The sequence below is a fragment of the Patella vulgata genome, chromosome 3 (genome assembly GCF_932274485.2).
Source record: "Patella vulgata chromosome 3, xgPatVulg1.2, whole genome shotgun sequence".
Classification (NCBI taxonomy): Eukaryota; Metazoa; Mollusca; class Gastropoda; family Patellidae; genus Patella; species Patella vulgata.
Genome location: NC_065881.2, coordinates 74559815 through 74582771, shown reverse-complemented (window position 1 = coordinate 74582771; position 22957 = coordinate 74559815). Strand labels below are relative to the sequence as shown.

At 37.2% G+C, this 22957-nt stretch overlaps 1 protein-coding gene across 1 annotated transcript in view; it reads left to right on the top strand.

The window, feature by feature from the left end:
* The window catches only part of LOC126816698 (serine/threonine-protein kinase 32B), a 123745-nt gene that overhangs the window by 38581 nt on the left and 62207 nt on the right, over nucleotides 1–22957 (top strand). Inside the window, exon 2 of the mRNA XM_050543435.1 lies at nucleotides 2822–2877. Coding sequence (XP_050399392.1) covers nucleotides 2822–2877 — 56 coding nt within the window. The remainder of the gene's footprint in view (nucleotides 1–2821; nucleotides 2878–22957) is intronic.

Genomic DNA, 22957 nt, shown 5'->3' with positions numbered 1-22957 from the left:
GTCATTGATAAGACAATTATTAACTTTGATGCCCGAAGCTAAATTTACACCACGTAATTCTCACGCCTTATTGTCTGCTTTTTTTGAGAATTTATTTTTAATTAAAAATTAGAATAACACGCCACAATAATTGCTATAACTTCAGTCTGTTTTCCATATATCTCAAAGAACAACAAAACAAACTTCCCGGCATGTATTCATGCTCGGAATGGTGCCTTTCGGTCTTTTAATGAAAAATTCATTGAGTATGTGGAGGTTCCATAAGTAGCTTCTCATCTTTTCGAAAGAGCGCCATTAATACAAATGTGTATTGTGCAAGATTGATTTTTGGTAGTTACTGTCTGAGTTATGGCCCTTGATCACTTATAAAAATCATGTGCTTTAAAGTCTAAAGCTTAATTTGTTTCAAAGAGATAATGCGATAGCCCTCTTCTAACTCTGTGTAAGATGACTGACCTTTATAATCTCATAATGTATTCTGCGTGTAACGACACATCACACGGCGTCGATAATTGACTTCGATAGAGCATGGATTATTTAACGTAACGTAAACTCTTCCATGCAGAATGGCGCCTTTTACTCATTTTACTATTTTATGTACCGATTTACACTAAATAGGAAATATTATTTATCGAGATATATTTCAAACACCTTTATTTATTTTTCCAGAATTTAATTTGCAGAAGGAATAAAGTTAATATTGTAAGCTAATTAACTGGCGTCGATGTCATCCCTTTAAGTGATTGTAGTGGCCTAGCGATTATTCATTGCTGAATAATCTAAAGCTATCTAAAGCTATCAGTCGACTGAATTGGCGCATATTCCCATTTAATTTTCCTTGTCGTTGACTTACGCGCTGAGCCTCTCTCGACTTGTCAGTTGACGAACCCTATAAATATATAACTCTATAAGCAAATAAAAACAAGAAATATAATGCATCGAAAGTAACATTTCAACAAATATATTTGATAATCATTGGTTACGTTGTGGTTACATGGCCACGTTCCCCACAATTCCTTAATTCGCCCTAGCTGCACAAAGATGCATTATTAAGCACAACTCTTGGTTAGAAATTTCATGTATTTTAAACTGAAGGAAACGATGATAATTTATTACAAAAAACATCGCGCCTAGCTCCACTAGTAGCAACAAGCTTCCTCTTGTTTTTGCTCCCTCTGACCCCAAAAGCTGTCTTTCCACGCTGTCTTTGCACCATCTGTCTCCAAAAGCTGTCTCCGCTGCCACACGACACATTTTCTTTGCAAATATGTATTGATAATGAAAGCTATTCTCGCGCGAATACTTTCTTTACACCATTTACTTGGTAATATTTCTGTGAGATGCCATGTTTGATCAACATTAAATAAAGTGGATATGACACAGTAAGGTATAAAAAAGTTAATGGTTCACACAAAAACTTTTAGAAAATGCAAGAAAACGCTGTTGATCCAAACAGTTGGTGAATATTTCTACGCCGTAGTCATTGCCAAATAACCCTTTAGCATTTTTTTTCCTTCTGTGTGTATTCGCCTGTCGGATTTGTTTTGTCCGAACAAAATTTCCCCCATAACACACTGCAAGGTGTTTGCCCATCTCCATTATCTCGGCGGGTACAGAAATAACTTCTATTGCAAACTGTTGAGTCATATATAGAATGAAAAAGAAGACGTTAAACCCCATTTTATATGATTCACGTTACGAGCAGTTAGTGTGATTTATAACGGATTCGATTACTAATCTTAAACAGGCATTATGCAAGAGCTAAATCTGCTAATTGCAGGCCTTTCTTTAGCCCTTAAATAGACATTTATTAACATGACAAGACTATAATCAAGTCTCGATGTCATCGGATAGGTTCGATTTGAAGTAGATAAGAACGGCTCAGCCGTTTAATGATTTAATTTAAAAATGGTAAAGCGAGGCTAAGCTTCGAACAACCAGTACGGTGGTTACAATTCGTCCACACATCTTGTCAAAGGCTAATATCTTCGCTCAGAATAAAGTAATTTGAATGAAATTTTCAATATATTCATTTAGCATTGTGTGAAATAGCTTTATTTAACGTCCGCTTCCACCGAAGTGATATCGCAGACATTTAGAATTATCATTTTTTATTTAACGATTCAGGCCCGTAGCTAGCCTATAAATGTTTGGGTGGGGTGTGCGGTGGGGGGGGGGGGTCAAGGGCTTCCGGAGCCGCCGATGGAGCTTCTGGGGGCCCCGATAAACCTACACTTGACGGTCCACGGCGAACGGCACCGTCTAGGGTGCTTTCCCCCCAGAATATTATGGAAAATAAGGTTTGCAACTGAGATGAGAATCTATGATAATGACTGAAAATTTCAATTTTGAGATTAAGTTTCCGAAATTGGCGTGTTATGATATATTGATATGAATATTATAAAAAATTGAAGGAATGAATATGACTTTAGAGTACTTATAATAATTTATGAATCAATCTCATCCGATCGTGAATTTGACCCATCTCCAGTTGGTTTCGTCGTGGGCGGCCAACCAATCTCGGCATAATATGCGCCGAGCGGGATGAGGCAACCCACCGTTCATGCTGTTTTGGGCGCCCCATTGATCGGTTTTTGGTTTCTTACCAGTACCTATCTACACTGCTGAATAGTGATAACTGGGGATTGAACCTTGGACATCCTTGTTTATGGGCTGGGAGTATACTATGCCTGATCGATGAGTCACCTTGACTTCCGTTTTAACACTATAAGACCTCAAAGACAGTAACTTATTTTCTAGTATTTGATAATTAATATAATCTATTGTTAAGTTGTATATTGTTTTTATTTTCTTTTTTCAGTAAACTTTGATCATTTTCAAATTCTACGAGCCATTGGTAAAGGCAGTTTTGGCAAGGTAAGAATCTTATGTTAATTTTGACCTTGTCAGAGCGTTAGGCATATTATGTGTATAAAATCATTATTTAGTTGCTCTTTTTCAAAGTTATTATGTATTTTTGATATCATAACTATGCAAGTTAAGAATGGTACAACTGGCGCAGATAAAAGGGCCCATGATTGCTCTTATTAGATGTGCCCTATAAGAAAACAATATTTGGAATTTAAAAATAATACATAAATATACAGAAAGGGCTTTGTCGCATAATAATCAAACAAGTCTGGATAGGACTGGTTTAATGCCACCCAAGGGGAGGGGCGGGACAAAGAAAGTTGTGGTAGGCCAAAGGGTTATTAAAGAAGCTAATGATCCTACCATTGTTTGGGTCCCTTTTATTTAGCTTAATGGCAATATTTATAATAATCAAACAAGTCTGGATAGGACTGGTTTAATGCCACCCAAGGGGAGGGGCGGGACAAAGAAAATTGTGGTAGGCCAAAGGGTTATTAAAGAAGCTAATGATCCTACCATTGTTTGGGTCCCTTTTATTTAGCTTAATGGCAATATTTATAGTTTGTGAGCCCTTTTAGTCTTGAATTTCGTGTTCTTTGATTGACACTCGCTAGAAACATCAGGATATATACTCTAGAATGCACGGGGCGGGGGCCAAAGTGGGACAAATGTCCCGCCCCCCCCCCAACCCGCACACATTTAGGGGCCCCCACAATTCTGGGTCATATTAATATTTTATCCCGGACGGAGCCAACCAGTACCTGGACTGTGGGGGCGAGGATTGGGGCCCTTGGCAGTAAGGGATATTGGGGGCCCCGGGACTGGTTTCTACCAACAGATTTTCGGGGTCCCAGAGATCGGTTAGGCCCTAAAATTAACTAAATTACATAACTTAGAGGTTCTACTAATCAATAGGTCCCTTGCGAATTTAGGCTCTAGTGTGTTAACTGTTCTTGTTAGAAGTTTCCTTCTAAAACTCTTTACTGACATTCATTGCTGATCGGAGTTTAATGTTTTAAGTCACCTAAAATAATCTCACTAAAATAAAGTAAATGGAAACATCATGAGAGAAAGAGTCTGTTTAAAATACTCAAATTGTCAACGAATTCTAAACGTCAATGAAATCGCTGCCTAAATTGTCTCAGATGCACTGAAAGTAATCCTAATTTTAAAAACAAATTCCTGGCGGAAAACACCCCAGGCACTCAAGGGGGCGGAGTACATACTAGTACGATCCGCGGTCAGTACGAACAATTTGAACAAACAACAATGGGGCCCCCGCACAGTTGGTATGTCCCGGCCCCCCCACAAGGCTAATCCGGCACTGGGGCTACTATAATATTGAACTGTATGATCGAGATTATCATCATGCCTCAAGCACTGAATTGGAACCCACAAGGCAAGGGAAATCGAGAACGGCCTATAAGGAACATACATATACCCGGAATTAAAGACCATTAGAATGTAATAGTGATAAGTTAAGAAAGTGGCTTTGTTCTGTACGCGATGGAGATCTAGTATGAAAGCCCTATGTTTCCACTGGAAACAGAAAACACAAAAGTAGATTATACTGCCGCCACAAAATTATATTAGCATTGTTACCATGAATTACAAACAGTCGTAACAGACTTTTACACTTCACATAAATTTGAAACATCTCAATTCGTAAACAGAAGTTTTAACGACTGATATATACACTGCAATCTGACAATTTTCTATAACGTTTATTCATGAAGCAATCAAATACAAATGGTATTACTCTAGTTATTCCTACAAAAACTTACATAAATATTAGCTATCTTAATTTTTTTTTATGGGAAATTAGAATCATTATCCAGTGCTGGATAGTAATGGGATAATGATTCTAGGTTCACTTTCTACATCAAACGATCTTCACAAATCGATTCCATGTAATCTAAAACAGAATGAGAACTTAAACCAAAGAGAAGGAATCTGGTTAATTTCTTGTAGAAATTTAAGCCCCTTTTTCTTTTTTTTTGTACATTTCTCTTACAAATGGTGGAGATTTAATGCTGCGTATGATGTCAACAAAAATGTTATTACTGTTTTTTTGATATATTAGCATAACTCAGTTTTTATCTTAATGGAACATTTTTATATTTTCTTAAGTCTTCAATTATGATGAAAAAACACAAACGACAATAATTACCATATTCCTAACATCAATTTCACATTTCTACCGTCTTTGCATGACATTTGCGTTCTTTGATGAGAATGTAATCGCCGATTCCGATTGACAGAAAAAACAGATCGTTTATGTGATATCGTTCTAACGACAAATACTGATCAAAGCTAAAAGTTGCATTGATATTTTTATTATTATTTCATTTTATTTGTCAAAGAATCCCCACGATTATTATTCATAACACTGCCTATTAATTTTAGATGGGAGACGTTCACTATGATTTTACTAAAGATGTAGTGAATTTGTGTCAGTGTAGAGTTGTTGAACTTTGTAGCCTTTTTTTCTTACGATTATCAATACTAGGTTGATCTTTGCTCTTCTTTACAAGAAATTGACCATGGAAGCGAATAAATTTCTGATTAAGCTTGATGAGCTCGTGACCTCACGTGGATGTTAACATCAACCAATCTTTCCATTCATCAATTCTTGAATTACTCTATACAGAAAAGAGAGATTATAAAACACTACGGAAGTTACCGGAATTGATCGAAGTATGTCGGATTTTCTTTGATATGTAGGCGATATGCAGTACTAATGTAGATTTCAGCGGGTTTTGACATTTTAATGATGTCATAAACATGCTATAGGATCCAATTACAACAAATTGGAGCCAAACACGCAAAATTAGAATATTTACGAGAAAGTTCCGCTGCCATTTTTTCAATTCACTGATTATATAAACAACTAGTTGATTTTAACTTAAGACTGGATTGTGACCTGTTAAAAATAAATTCTGTATATACTTAGATAAATAAGATAAAAAAAAACGAAACAGAACTTTCACATAATAAACATGAACAGACCCGGTTAAGTTTATTTATGAAATAAAGACATTTGCATTTAATTCGTAAGTTCTTTCAAGACTGTTAAAGATACATTATGTAAGATTTAGATAAAGAGCTAGCCATTCTTGCTATAATAGTTAAAATATAGATAATGTAAAATGAATAATTTGAAAATTTCATTCAAATTACTCTGTTGCGAGTGAAGATATTAGCCTTTGAAGGCTTGACAAGACGTGTGCAATAATTTTAACCACCGTACTGATTGATCGAAGCTAAGTCTCGGTCCTCCATATTTGATTAAATCAAAGTATCGCTGAACCATTCTAATCTATTTAATATTGGAGAAATCTGATGTCATCGAGAGTTGATTAAGGCCTGGATCAGTTAATTAATGTCTAATTAATACTTTAGAAAACATTTCAGGCCCAAGGAAAGACCTGTAATAGGCAGATTTTGCTCTTGCATAATGCATGTTTAATTAAGCGCCTAAACACACTGAATCGTGGCCAAAAGCTATTTACATGTCTTTTTATTTAAATAAAAAAAAATTAGTCATCATTTTATTCTAGCAGGGGCCAGATTAGGTCCTCACTTTCGAAAACTTCTTATAACACGTAGTAAGCGAAAGAGCGGCATCAATGATGATGACCAGAAAGTTCTTTGCTTAGCTTTTGCTGTAACGTTGTTATATCTTAATTTACAATATTTATCAAAAGTTGAAATGTAAGCGGAAACTGAATGGAATGGGGTTTAACTTATACCCCTGTACACTATAGGCCATTCTGGTGTTTAAATCTGCAATACGAGGTTTTCAGTCCCATCCGAACGTCCATTCATCACAAGCGCTACACCTAATGAGAGGGAACCGAGCTTGAAAAATACCGAAGGTTCTTCTCGAGCGACGCCGCCATTTGAACTCGAGAGATTCACAGGCGGCCCCAGAATGTCATGTTGGAAAATTAACACATTACAGTTAGAACGAGGGTACTAATCTCTATCATTCAGACGAATATTAGTCTGGATGGGTTGTCAACATAGAAGATTATCCGGTCTTTTACATTATCATGAACAAAATCTAAGGGAGATAACTAGCCTTAAAACAAGATGTCGACGCCCATGAAATTAATATAAGAATATTGTCATTTCAGAAAATCCTTTCGCATTGCCAGTTTATAATCCAACAGTCTTTATTTTATATTTTAAAATTTCCATCTTGATGGACCATATTATATGTTTTTTATTAATCCCAATTCATCGTCACGATTCATGTTTGTTTATAATAATGCATGAATTATGAGATTTAATTCGAGACGATTCGCTACTTTTACTTGACTAGGCGAAATTTGCTAGATAATCAACCACTTTAACCCCCCCCCCCCCAAAAAAAAAAAACCAACAACAACATGTTGACAACTGACCCTGATCCTCCGTACGTTGAAGACTAGCAGTGTCTGGGTGACCGAGTCTATGGTACGACGTTTCGTCCACAAAGCTTTGAACCCAAACTCCATCCAGTCAGCTCTGGTTGGCAGCAATCAATACCAATGTGGCGTTGTACCGTCTAGGTATTTTAAATACTGGATGACTGACTCCTTAACTCAAGCGCTTGGGTTTGATTGGTTATGAAGACATTTTACATTTACACTTAAAACCCCATATCATCCCCCCCCCCATCATTCTGATTAAGATACAAATCAATATTTCATTTCGTTTTTTATACGCCCACATTGAAATGTGGTCGTATATTGTCGTCGCCCCCGTCCGTCCGTCCGTCCGTCGGTCTAGAGGCTAAAGTTAATATCTGATTGACTTTAAATTTATACACAGTGTTTAAGGTCATGAGACGAAGATTCCTATTGATTTTCAACGATTTCCGATAATTACTCCCAAAGTTATGGCCCTTAACTTATCATCTGATTGACTTCAGATTGATACACAGAGTTTAAGATCTTGAGACGAACAAGTATATTGATTTTCAATGAATTTTTATGACTTGAACAGTTAAATATATGATATTAAAAGCTTTGCATGGGGCAGAACTTTATAAAAACCAAACAAATTCTAATAGTCTTCTGATAATTACTTCGTGAGTTGTTGCTCTTAATCAGATTTTAGTGTATGATAAATGTTTCATTACCGAAAAAAGTAAAAATATGCGACAACCCTTGTTGACTGCCCGGACGATTTAGTTGCTGTGGGCGTATGTTTCTTTGCCTGGCAACCTATCTTTATACTTTCGATGGCCTCGACTACATGGGTATTCGCGCCAGGGATCACACGAGCGGCTCTTTACCTAAGACGTCTGACATTAGATTAACCAATATCATGCCCCCCCCCATCATTCTGATTAAGATACAGATCAATATTTCGTTTCATTTTTTATACTTTCGATGGCCTCTACTACATGGGTATTCGCGCCAGGGATCACACCAGCGGCTCTTTACCTAAGACGTCAGACATTGGATTAACCAATCAGCGTTGATATTTCTAGTGGGATACCCACAGTTCTGTGCACGGCTCGCCAAGAACTCGCCGAAACAGACCGTTTCTTTGTCTAATTAATCACATCAACCAGAACGCGGGTTATATAACAGCTCTTCCAGATCTTAGTAGTAAAGACATGTAAAACGAAACTTTGAACTATATAAAACGAATCGAAATAGGATCTGTGTTTTAATCAGAATGTACCCCCCTATTTTCGTATATATCTGTCCATTGTGATTGTGGATGGCGCCCTAGATGTGGAACCGCCCCACCCCATCCCCTATTCCCAGCTTCCAGATCAGCTACTGGCCCCTAGAAAACTATCAGATGTGGTGCTCGGCCCCTGACTGCGTCACTCGTATTAGGGACGTGCATCAGTCGGTCGCAATTTTGCTACCCCCCCCCACCAAACAAAATCTTTATATACGCCCCTGCTGTCCAATCTCGGTTACGTTATTTGCATTTAAAAAAATCTGACCAGACTCACGCATGGGAATCTAGACGGTCTGAACCAAATGTTCAACATTCTCAAAGGCATCTGACATTTCCGGTGCAGACCATTTGGAGCTAAGAAAGGCTGATAAAAATAACCATATACAGGCATTCTAACTAAAACCTTATTTAAAAACCTGTGAATATCCGTTTAAAGAAACGGGCTGATTATATTGGCTTGTCACGCTGTGATGTTAAAACACTCCGAACTTTAAATGATCGAATTTAAGGCTCATTAATGACGTGACTTTTCTAAGGTATTAAAAAAAACATTTCTTACGTATCCATAATGTCGGATATTGTAAATATTTTATCAAATATCATAGTTTCAGTATACACACTGAGGGAGGTCTTCTATTTTAACAAATAAACATTATGCACTGGTCACTGGAGTCTAATGCCATGGCAGCTGTTACATGTAAATGAAACCGAATGTAGCATAAAGTTTTTATTGAATTTAATTAAATATAGTAAATTGTGATATACATCTAAATAAATAGCACCCAATAAATTATATATAGAATTCTTGATGCAAATAGTTGTCTATTACGTACGTTTTACACACTAAAACACGTATTGATTTACATTAACACTGACTAAATTTCGACAATTGAAACTAACATTTTAAAAATTTCAGGCATCTTAACATAATTATTCTGAGCAAAGTTATGAATGTTCGAAGTTTTTACAAAAATTAATAGCCAGAAATTGTTACGGGTGAAAACCGAGAACTGTCGATCGTTGACAGGGTGGAAACTTCACCCACAATTTATATTCTCGACAATTTCCATGGGTGACGTCATGCATTTCCAGAAAACTTCGGCTTGGTCGACTTTTTTAGCGTTGATTATGAGCTTGTCATGTGATTATATGTCTAAATAATTGTTTATATATATATTTGAAGCCCGATAAACGCAATATGCAAATGTAGCTCTCATATAATGCCTCTTTAAAATATCACTTGGTAATTTGATTACCCTATCGAGATGTTGCGCTCATCAACGGCTGTTGATTTTTGTTCAACACGAGCAGACGAGCAGCGGTGTAAGACCATTTTACAATGCTTTCCACACGATTAACGTTGGATAAGACCATTTTGCATCGTATTCCGCACGAAAAACGTCACAAAACCATTTTACAGTGTTTTCCACACGAGCAAAGTTGTAAGATTTTTTTGTACAATGTATTCCACATGAACAACGTTAAAAGGCCATTTTACATCGTATTCCACACGAAAAACGTTGTACGGTCATTTTATAGTGTATCCCACACGATCAACGCTGTAAGACCATTTTATAGTGGGGGGGGGGGGGATAACACACGGTTCAATTTTATTTCAATAATTCTCTAGCGCGTAATGAATGGTCTTTAGCAGTGGTAGGAAACCAGAGGACCCGGAGAAAACCCACGAGGTTGGACAGGCGACTCTACTCCTTGTCACGTAAACGTTGTGAGACTCAAGTGTATTCCACACGAGCAACGTTTTACAGTGTTATCACCTGTTTATTTCATATGTAAACCAGCGCTGTATATATAAAAAACGACATGTTATTTATATAAGCGGATAATTCGGTTAAATTGAATTCGTAGAATAGTCTAGATTAATATAAATACGGTACAATCAAAGGAAGGTATAGTATAAATATGATCCCGTTTTCAATGTAGATTTCATTAAGAAAATATATAAACAGAAGAATCATCTATATTAATTAGAAGGAATGAGTTGAATTTAATGTCTTGCCAACACAGTACTTTGCCACTTTGGCACCTAGAAATGTACACAAATGGGTCACAACGCATATAATAATGTAATATGAATGTATATAAGAGATAGAGAGAGAAATGGGGTTTAACGTCCACTCGACACAAACTAGGTCATTTCGGGACTAACACATGGTTCAATTTTATTTCAATAATTCGCTTGGGCGTAGGGGTCTTTAGTAGTGGGGGGGGGGACCGGAGGACCCTGAGAAAACCCACAAGGTTTTACAGGCGACCCTACTCATTATCACTACAACCAGGGAATCGAAACCACGCCAGTTGACTCAATGACAGACCTTACAATGTATGATAGGGCGCGCACGTGGAAACCATTCCGCCATCCAACCCCCCTGAATGTATATAAACTGATTTACATTCAATCTTTTCGGTTTTACTGTAATTTCTAATCAGTTATGTTTAGTTTGAATTGACTGACAGTCGTTGGCGTCTGGTTATTCCAGTCTACATCGGTAATATTCTCCCACATGGGATATGTTTAGCCTCGTTCATCGGGTCGCTTCATACAATTGACGCTCAAAAGCATTCTGGCACACGATTCGTTTATTTTCACGGTAAGATAACAACATTAATGTTGATTTAAATTGACCAATAAGTCGTGTTTGCAATATCGAAGACTGTGGATGATATTGATTTTAGCTCCTTTATATTTATTTACTAATCACGTACTTAATTTTATAAGGGGTGGAATTTTGTCCGGATAACAGCTTCTCTTTTTAGAATTCCAACTGAAAGGATTCTGTTACGTCCACACCAATCTGTACACCGGTTCTCCTTGCTTTTTATGCCCCACCCGAACGACTTGGCAGGTGCTTCCCCTGACTTTTGCGAACCGTGAAATAACAGTAGAGGGCATACCTGTTTTAATGATATATGTACGATGTATTACAGATGAGCAGGGCCTCTTTTGAAGATAGTTTGTTTTGACATATTTCAACAAACTTTGTGATGGACTAAATATTATCGCAGAACACTCCAGCCATTTTTAAAATGTTACTTCCTATCTAAAAACTTCCCCTGTTCTTGATTTGGTAACATTCTACACGGTGAATTGAAAAGTATACCTTAATCATGTTGGTCAATAATAACCACAATGAATCGTTTGATTTAATAGCTGTAGCTTACACTCATTGTGTCCTCGCAGAATACAATGTACATGGTTTGTAAAAAAAATACATCTATGGCATCCTCTTCACAACAGAGTAATCTACAAAATCCCTTTCGCGACCCTCATCACTTTTAATGTTGCTTTTATGTATAATAATTGTCAATTTAATCATTCACAAAATGGCATGCTGGACGTTTGCGTTTTTCTTAAAACACGGGAAGACTTTTTATTTTTTAAATATACGTCTGACAGATTCGTTCCTGTTAAAAGCCAGGCTTTGGTAATATTTCAGAAATCCGATACTCCGTGTCTAGCGGCTTATTTAACGCCCCCGCTCTTTTTGCCTAATGGAGCAGAACCTGGAATATATTGCGGGTTACTGTGTTAGGTCTGTTACACAGGAAATTGCAATAGCCACATAGAGTCATCTCTGTTTTGTGTATATATAGTCCCACATTTTGAAGACAAGATATTTTGAACCTAAACATAGTTCAAGCTATACGATCAATTCATTCGTCATGCGACTATTTAATTCATGAAATTTAATATATTCCTTTTCTGAATTTGAACAGAAATTCTTGGGGATGTGTCATTCACTAAATTAAAGTGTTTTGATAGGGGAAATGGAAACAGTTTGTATTCTTATTAGCTACTCATGCCGTGACATAAGGCATCTGTCACAGACTTTGTCATATACAAATTACCCCACAACATACAATCCTTTAACCCTAGGGCAACTGTCACAGACTTTGTCATATACAAATTATCCCACAACGTACATATACAAGCCTGAGGAAAAGACACCTTTCACAGACATTGTCAGCCACTAATTATCGTAGAACTTTTTTCTATCTTTATATATGTACATTGTGTGATAATTTGTGTCTGACAAAGTCTGTGACAGGTGCCTTATGCTCAGGTGTGTACCTACTACTGGTAAACCGCTTACATTCAAAAATAAAAGGGGTTGTTCAAATGATGTTATCTAGCTGCTGCACATCTTCCCAATACTATTCCCTCCACAATCCAGCCAAATTCCAAACAAAATCATCAAAACAATTCCAAGATGGAGCCACTAAAACCGATTTTTAAAGTTTTGACTTTAGACGACATTTCCATAGAGGGGACTTTCAATGACAATAACTTCCAGTCAGATTTAATGAACCAAAGCTATGTGCATTAAAAGTCAATTGTTTTCAAATAGGAAAGTAAAACCTAGGGAAATATCAGAATGACAAACACGGTCATTATTAGCCTACCAGTGGGACTCTTTTCAATACAAAAGTCTCATTAGATTGGAAGTGTCATTGGTTCTTTTACGCCAACTGTCACACAGAATCAAGCCCTGTTGGTTGAACCTGATTATAGGAATCTGTGCAGTCATTAGAAGAAAGCGTAGGTTTCACCAGACTGTATTGTTGTGTTAATGTTCTTTTGTCACAAACTTATTAACCTAAGCTATGATTATTTTAATCAGCCCACGACAGATCTCGCAGTATGTTCTGTTATTTAGTATATACGAAACTGCGTATAATTGGATGGGCGTTGTACTCAAGACATGCGATGTCTGCTTGTTGCGACACATGCTTGTATGCTTTTTCGCATTTGGTTTTCACCTTGTGGAAGTGAATTATTGATGTTCGTTTTTGCCTGGTGACTCTTCTGGTTGTTATTATTATTTTCTAGCTTCGGATTTAGAATCCAAGTCCAGATGTACGCAGTGGTCGGTGTCATGAGCGACACAGGGCGTGCTTAACTCACTGAATACCCGATAGCTCAAATTTCAGATCGTTACCGCGTCTACTGATCTGGCCTGGTTTGCACAATCTAATCTAACTTAGATTACGGTTTCTTTTCGTTTATTTTTCCAGTTTTATGCTAAATTTTAACCTAACCTACTTTCAATTCCAATGGGTTATTTATAGCCTCCCTTTCAAACCAAACGAAGCACTATACCAATACGGACCATTTGATTAGAAAATAAGTTCATGAGATCTGGACTTCTGCTTCAAAGAAAACGTTATTCTGTCAATATTGGCAAAACAAACACATCCTCCAATACCCTTTTTTGGATTCAGTTGTTCATATAAACAATCCATCATTGAAAATATTGCTAGATAGAGGCTACCAGAAACTTTAGATTAGTTCTATGACACCATTATAATCATAAGTCATCATATAAAGCAATATTCTATGTAATTCAATACATGTTCTCCTTGATATAAGCTAAAATACAACCCAGGCTATCACTATTTAACACGGCATACTGACATACGATACACAGCCATTACCATATTAAAACGGCATCGTGATAATCCATCGTCTGAATCTGACAGTCAAACAGGAGCCAATGAAAGAGACCACTATATAGATTGACGTTATTAACAAAGATCCTAGGTATATTGGAATTCCTATCATGTGGGCTTGTCTATATTAAAAAATAGAAATAATCGTGATCTTTAATAGATCGCTGTAGACTCGTATATCAAGCTAATTAAATTTAGATTACAACTTTGTCTCCTTTCACTAGCTCGCTTATGTAAAGCCTAGCTTACAATCCGCCGTTAACCGGCTTGATGTCATAGTTTGCTAACATATATTGAAAATGTTATTTATCGAAGGGGATTCCTGGCATCATCTCTTAACACAGCACAGCATCTGCAGCTTAATTTTCTTGTTTCTTGTTCAAAGAAAGCAGAGGACTATTAAAATGGCTCCGTCCGTCTGTCTGCCCGTCACACATTTTGGGACACAATTAGGTGTTTATTAGGTGAATGCCTTGATGGAGTTCGAAGATGAACATCTTAAGCAGATGTAAGCAATTTGATTGCTTGATGCTTTTGGACACGGTAACGTTGGTTCTAATTAAGTGAGTGATGAACCTTGGTGTAGAGTTTCATTACATTAATACATTGATTAAGTTCTATAATGAACATTTTCTACTCAGGGTAAGCAGAGCCATAAGCAGTTTGTCTGTTCGAGACTTTGCAGCTCGATGACATTGATTCTAATTGAGTGAGAGTGATGACTAAGTTCGATGATGGCATCTTCAGCTTAGACTAAGAGGAGAATTCAATCTGCATGGTCACGACTTTGGAACACAATAACTCTCCTTGAGTAGAATGTTCAAACTTGAAGTAGGTGTCTATGAAATGGCCACAGATCACTAATGATTTCCCCTTTGACTTTAATGTTAATTCTCGTCTCTTAGACCGGCTCTAGCTTTCTACCACAGATTGGGCAACATGCGGCACCCTCTTGCCCAGAAGCACGTATGAGGTTCTTCATGAAAGACTTGAGATACACAAGCTGGAAGTAGAGACAATTAAACATGCAATTTTCGGCCCTATTTTTCAACAAAACCGACCTCTCAACTCTTGTATCCTTTCGCCTCAAAATCATGAATATTCACAAAAACCTGCCAGAAAATGTATTTTCAAACCCTTTTCTTCGATTCTACACCAAAAAGTCAACAAAAATCGCCATGCAAAAGGGGGAAAAGGGAAAGGGAGAGAGGCTAAAAATAACTTTTGCCCTACAGGAATATTTGGTGAGCTGTGTCCAAATGAATGCCTTGGCATTGTTCGATCATGCGGATTTTAATCAGAGATGAGCAATATTTGATTGGTTGAGACTTTAGAAAACAATAACTTTTGTTCTAGTTGGGTGAGATACCCTGACTAAGCTCGATGATCAGAATGCTCAGCTTAGGCTAAGTAGCGATAAGCAATTTGATTGGTCAAGACTTTGGGACACAACAGCTCTGCTTGGTGTAGATGTTCATTAGGCGAATGTCTTGACTGAGTTCAATGATTAACATGTTCTTCTAAAGCCAAGCACGGCTAAGCAATTTCATTGGTCGATGCTTTGGCACAAGGTAGCTTTGGTTCTTACTTATGGAGAATACTGAAACTTAGTGTAGAATTTTACTACCAGGTATTCAAATTAGGGGAGAGAGAGAGAGAGTGAGAGAGAGAGAGAGAAATGGGGTTTAACGTCCACTCGACACAAACTAGGTCATTTCGGGACTAACATATGGTTCAATTTCATTCCAATCAATCGCTTCCGCTTAGGGGTCTTTAGTAGTGGGAGGACACCGGATGACCCAGAGGAAACCCACGAGGTTGGACAGGCAACCTACTCCTTGTCACGTACAGGCGGGGAATTAAAACCACGCCACCTGACGAAATGACAGATTTTTTATTCAGCCCCCCCCTCCCCCAACACACACACATACGCTTTGTATTATAAAAGTAGATGTTTTTATCTAACTATTCTACCTTGCTTCAATGCCCGTCTTCGTTAGCCCAGGTTAGGAGCAGAACAGTAGGACGTTAAACCCCATTTCATTTCATTTTCATTTCTACCTTGCTTCAAAAGATGTCTGCCATGTTTCATGCATGTCAATGACTTCATTATTGATAATACTGCCAAATTATCGATGGTATATATTCCGCGCCATGACTCCGTAAATCAACCTCACTGGTAATTTTCTTCGACGTGTCTTCTCATACATTTGACTTTTCACATGCTGATAATCTACCGGTCTTCAGAATAACAACAAAACACATTTCAACATCCATTCGAGATCATGTGTGTTAGCAGGTCTGTGTTTTTTTTATTCCAGGAGATCATAGAATTGTTATTTTTAGATTACATGTTCCTGGTCAGGTTTTAATTTCATACGAAACATACACGAAGCTGGTTGACTGACATTTTAATTCCTACATCGACAATTTGGGAACATACACGAAGCTAGTTGACTGACATTTTAATTCCTACAATTTTACTCGAATACATAAGTTTAATTGAAGAATTCTTCCGCTTCCATCATCATATATGAAAATGTTTAAAGAAATAAAACAGATTAGAACCGCATAACAAGAATTCTTCCGCTTCCATCATATCATAAAAAGAATTCTTCCTTTAAGCATTTTTCATTAATCTGGGAACAAAAAACTAAACAAAATAGGCGAGCACTTGTGTACTTATTGCGAAGATATCTAATATGACATATTATATTTGTTTTCTCTAAAAATAAAATTTTCGTGTTAAATCTAATAAGATTCTTACTTTCTACAGCTGCCTTGATAAAACAGAAGTTAATGGCTGTGATAAAACAGTAGTTAATGGCTGTGATAGAGTTCAGATAAACCTTGTAATTCAGACCTCAGTAAAACCTTAGAAACGTAATACCTTACAAAATCTATTATCTTGTGAAACCTATAACATTTTGAAATCTATTAAGCTTAATGCTTTCTTGGGTGTTCAGAGATAATTTGTGGAAGCTGATTGATTATAAAAAGATATTGGTTTAATGGATAGGAGATAAAAAAAAAGTTGTTTCTTACCAATCTTAACTTTTCTGTTACCTGGATTAAACCTGAGTGCAGAAATGTAGGACACTGAACCCACATTACATTTTATATCGTTTCTTCTTTTACTACTTCCAGGTAAGGAACAGGAATGCAGTTGGTCCCGAGAAAGGCTTAGTGCTTGTCGGGCAACACAGCAGCTTTTCAGGATATTCACATTTAAAATCAATCCAAATATATAGTTAAGACTGTGTACTGGGGGGGGGGGGGGTGTTGATTAGTGGGTTTCAGAGCATGCTTTTAGGGAAACTCTGAATTACTCTACTGTGTTAGTTTTACTGGTGGTCCTTGTGAAGAACGATTAGCTATATGCCTCATTCATCGCCCTTTCCTGGTGGAAGCGGCTTTTACCTCTGGCGGTCTATGTCATTTTGTATTTTAAAGAGCACTCATAACCGGTTTAGTAATCGTTCTGAGTACAGGCATCATATTAGTAGTATTTATTTATAATTTGACACTATAATACCCTGATTATATCCACATGCTTACATGTGTAATCCTAGTAGTAGTTATATCGCAAACAGTACCTAGGAGAGCTGAAGCTTCTTCCGGTATCTTAGAATATGACTTTGCAATCGTTCCATTTACGGCCTTCCGCCATGGATAGGTTTAGTGGGAAGTTTGGTAGTTGATCAGTAGAGGATGTAATCCTAGCAGTGTTTTTGTCTGGTAAATGTACTCTCGACCTTTCTGTACTAAGCCATTGTTTTATGTCTAACTGCGGTTATTTCCCTTTGTCGAAGAACCGCCTGTATTCTAGTGGCAAAATGACTCGCTTTTCCACCTTGGTATCGTCGTGCCTGATAAACATCGCATACAGTGACGTATTAATTTTATATTTATGTCCCTAATTCATTCCGATATAATTTGTTACAAATCGTAATGCAACCCATCCCTTATATTGACGTGAAAATGGCCAGGTATATCCAACCTACCGGGGACACCCGTTGTCATTTCACTGATGGTGGGACACACTCCTAACTGGGCATTTTCACTGCTTTGTTTATAATTAAGTACCGGTGTTTTTTTTATTTATTTTGCTTGACATTTTCGTTTGGATGGTCCCTTGGATTTTTTGGTTTACGCTCTTTATCACTTTCTGTGATTCAGCTGCATAATTTCTGCTGTCATCTAAGAGAAAGGCAACCCCACGAGACCAGTTGTTCTAACAATATGTAGACTATTATGTAGTAGGAATCTTATGTTACAGAAGATGAGAGCTTTAACTTAATAACAACAGACATTTTACTCACCATTTGTAATAGCCAACTGTCGGGTGTTACCTAAAGACATTAAACTTGCATTATGCAAGAGCTAATAAATCTGCCTATTGTAGGTTTTTCTTTAGGCCTGCAATGTTATCTAAATTATTAACCTATCCAGACCATAATCAACTGTAGATGCCATCGTTAGTCTGCGATATTTACTGGATTTGAATATATTTTGTGATGGATAATTTAACGTAAAATGGATAACCGAGACTTGGTTTATTATCGCACCAAAGCTAGTAATGACGTCCGAGGCTAACCTAAAATTGAATCGCTATCTCGGTTCAGAGTGGAGCAATTTGACTGAAAATTTAGCATATTCTGTTTTCATTATGTATCTTTTTTTTAACTATTATAGCAAGAACAGTCAGCTCTTTATCTAATCTATAACGTATAAATGTTTTGTGACGTTCTAAAATGTCGATGTCACTCATTTGAGTGTGGCAAATTAGTACCAATGAACCACACACCACCTTCTTTTTTTAATGGGGTTTTATTATAACTACCCAATTTCGAGACATATTTGCGTGGCATTCTTTATTATTGAACTGACGAGTGTTAAAGGTTTTACGGTGCGTGATTGATTGTATCATAAAGCAACCAGGAAGTTGTATCCATCCTGAGTACCTGGACCAATATGGCATAATTCAATATTTAATTTACTGATAAGGAAGATTGGTTTATGGTTTCAGACAATATCGTGATATTAATAAAAAAAAGTATACGACCCGGAATGTATTATAGGTTTCAGAGAATACTAAAGTTTAATTGGCCAACTAATTCTTCTCAGATTACTAGAGCCACGGTGGCTCAGTGATTACGTGCTGGCTCACTGTCTTGACCGTCCCGGGTTCCATCTGGCCGAGAAAGTTCCTCGGGAATTTCAGCGTGTTTCGATGACGAGTAGGTTGCAACGCAAAATTTCTCTCATATCACACCGCAAGGCGTGTGCCCATCTTCCTTAGTTCGGCGGGTAGCCACGGTGTCTTAAAGCTGCAATTTCATATTTTTAAAATTTATTAAAATAAAGCCTTAAAATAGATGGTAACCATAAACCGTCCTACCTTGTTAAAGAATAATCCTATTAATCCTATAATTCACTGTTGCCAGCTGAGAAATTGTCAAAAATATCATTTTCAACTTCAAATTCCAACGTTTGAAGGTAACTAATGCATGGAGGCAATAGGAAAACAAGGGAGGTAATTGTGTTATTATTTCCTGTGTCAATTATTTTTAGAGATGGGAAATAATGCCCATGGTCGTATAATAGTGAGTTGATAACCTATTGAGCAAAAGACATAGAAATAATTATGTTTTGACTTTCTTAGAAAATATAAAATTCTCGCTTTAAGTGAGTAAGACGCTTCCTTGCTAGCCTGGAGGTCGCGGGTTCGATTCCGGTGTTGAATGAGAAAGTTCCTCGGGAGTTTTCAGCGTGGTTTTCTCTTGTCAATGGTGCAGGACAGGGACAAGGGGCTTGGTAAGCACAGCCGTCTAGTCGTTCGGATGGAACGGAAACCATTGGTAGTGTATGGCGTATGCCCTTCTTTATTAGCCCAGTCGGAGTAGGACGTTAAATCCCATTAAATTTCATTTCCCTTAGTTCTGTTGAGTGGCGAAAAACCTGTGTAATAAATGTTTAAACAACCCATTTCACTACCTCAAGCCTACAAAATTATGACATAACGATTTGCCGCCATTGATTAACCGAACCATTCAGTGGCATTCATCTATTAATAATACACTGATTGATTGATTATTATAACACTATCGCTCGTGATTTATCGATGTATATTAGCTTAATAACTACACAATAATACAATCATATTACGCGTGTCAATATTCTAACAAACAGCATGATTCTATATTGTACATGGGCGCCATATTGACACGATGTGAAGATAGTAATCGATACCCTATGATTTTATCCGGATTGTACGTGTAAATGGGAAGTTCGATGTTTGTTCTATAGCTGACGTTAAAACAAGTTCAGGTTCACTCAACTGTCATATTTCATAACGTTAATGAAATGACAGGTACACACGGACGGGGAGAAACCTCTCGAATGGGAGTTGAGATGAGTAATCCTTGGGTTCCCAGTGATGTCGAAGGGTCGGATTTGGTCATGAGGGTGGGAGCAGTAATATTGAAGAAATGCAATCTGATTAAAACGTTTCGTTTTTTATAGGTCAGTTGTTATATAACAGGCGTTCTGCTTGATGTGAGGAATTAGCCAATGAAACGGTCTGTTACGACGAGTTCTTGGCATGTTGTGCACGGAACTGTGGGTATATAAACCACCAGAAACCTCAACGCTGATTGATTAATCAATGTCTGACGTCATATAATCAAAAGCCGATCGTAAGACCCCTGACGCAACCTCCCACCACAACTGGCCTGCAGACCTTCATGTAGTAGACGCCATCGGAAGTATAACAAAACAAAACGAAATATTAAAATATATTTTATTTCATTGCCTTTTCTTTCGTTATTATGTAATTTATCAACATTTTGGTGAAACAGGACGACATTATGGCCAGCAGGAAGTGTCTTATGCCTCCGGCGTTGAGGAGCCGAGCTATACGTCACTTCCTTATCTCATCTGGACAAGTACTGCCAACTGGCATGTAATTCCAACAACTTCTACGTCCCCTAAATATGTACTTAAAATAAACCATTGTTATCGCTGATGTCAGATCTACAGGCAATAAAATATGTAATTTTGATTTAATTTTGGGCGAGAATGGTTTTGATAAAAATAAATTGTAATAGGATTGATTTATAAAATTGAGATCGTAGAATGTTTGACCACATTGAATTTGTCGAATTATAGACATTTTTTGAAGATTTAATATGGTGGGCTGTGGATTATAAATCTGTCACCAGTTTGATTGTGGGTTCCATTCCACGGTTGTATGAGCAAGATGTAGTGTGTCTTCTCTGTGTTTTCTCACTGCTAACAGAATTTAATGAATCAAATCTCGAAATAATAAACTATTTGCGTTTTGTGTACATACATTTAACCCCATTATTTTTTTCATTTTCCTCTTCTATCCTACTATTATATTCCGATCAGACAGTAATTATATATTTTCGTGTATAGGCATCAACCATTTTCCGAGATAAAAAAAAAGGGAGACTAATTCCGGTAAATCACAGCCCCCAAACACATGTTTTACTAAACAAAAACGGTAACTTGCCGTTTTAATGAAGTATGTTGGCCGCAGAATTACACCTATTCGATATACTTGATAAAAATCTAATCAGAAATCATTTTCGCAATTACTTTTCTCGTGCAGCCTACATTTAGTCATAAAGGTTAACGGCTATTACAGATCGATGGTAGATAATTCCTGGAGATAAGACTATTTCTATAGAAACCCGGGCATGTAGGTCAAAATAACTTCAATACGGAAACCTTGGAGCCTATTCTACAAATTACTATGAGGTCGAATTAATCCCCACCATTTGGTAACATTGGATTGGTAATTTCACGGTTCTATATTATTAGATGTGTCTGCCACAGCGCTTAGTTTTATGGATTCCTGGATAGGCTGGTATACTTGAGGTTAAAGTAACTGTTATACTGAACCTCCTTCTCTTCTTCTTCTGAGGCTTTACGCCCGCTTCCACCTTGGATATTAAACTGAACCCCTTTAGCCCACCCTATAAGTTACCATCGAATCCAAATAATTTAGTGTCACTGAATGGGTATGTAGTAGAAGGGACATGGCCAACATTGGAGTCAGTATCTTAAAGGGGCATTTCCGTGATCTAAGGATATTGAACTATTGGTTTAAGACCCCATAGAAGAATGAATTTAACTGCCATAGCATGATTACTTACCCTGCACATTGGTCCCTAAATATTGCCCCTTCAAAACTATTAAATAACGTAGGCCATTTCAAAGACAAACATATAGTACATCTGTATTCAATAATTCTCTTGCACACAGAGATCTGTAAGAGTGGAAGAAAGCCGGAGAACCCAGAGAAACCCCACCATTTTAGGCAGAAGACCCAACTCTTGGTCATTGTCAAGCATGAAATCGAAACTACAACACGTGCTTTTCTGACATATGATCTAAACGCCTTAGGTCGTCAACCACGCAGCTCACCATTGACAGCTGGAAAACATAATGCTCGTAACATCGTAGAAATAAATTATTAAAATCCATTAGTATCACCACGGTTGATGTATTGCTGAATCCATCCAAATTCATCCATTCGATCAGTTTAAATCGTACGTACGAAATGTTTATCGATATGAGCCCAATTTCCGGTATATGACCGTCTTCATTAGTCCTATTAGTGCAGAAAAGTAGGGTCTTAAACCCCATGTTATTTAATATTACCCATCTGGATGTGGTTGTGTGCACCATTCACTTTAATCTCTTTTTGCTAGTTAAAGATTTCCTCCAATATGTATTTCCTCCATTCAGTAATACAAACTATTCAAGCGGAGTCTGTGAGGGTCATGAATCTCATTCAATTTATTTGAATAGTATAAAGCAACACTCCAATACTCATTACGTCCTGCCATTAGCCCATGTAATACCATATTAAATAGATGGTGAAAGACCATTCAGG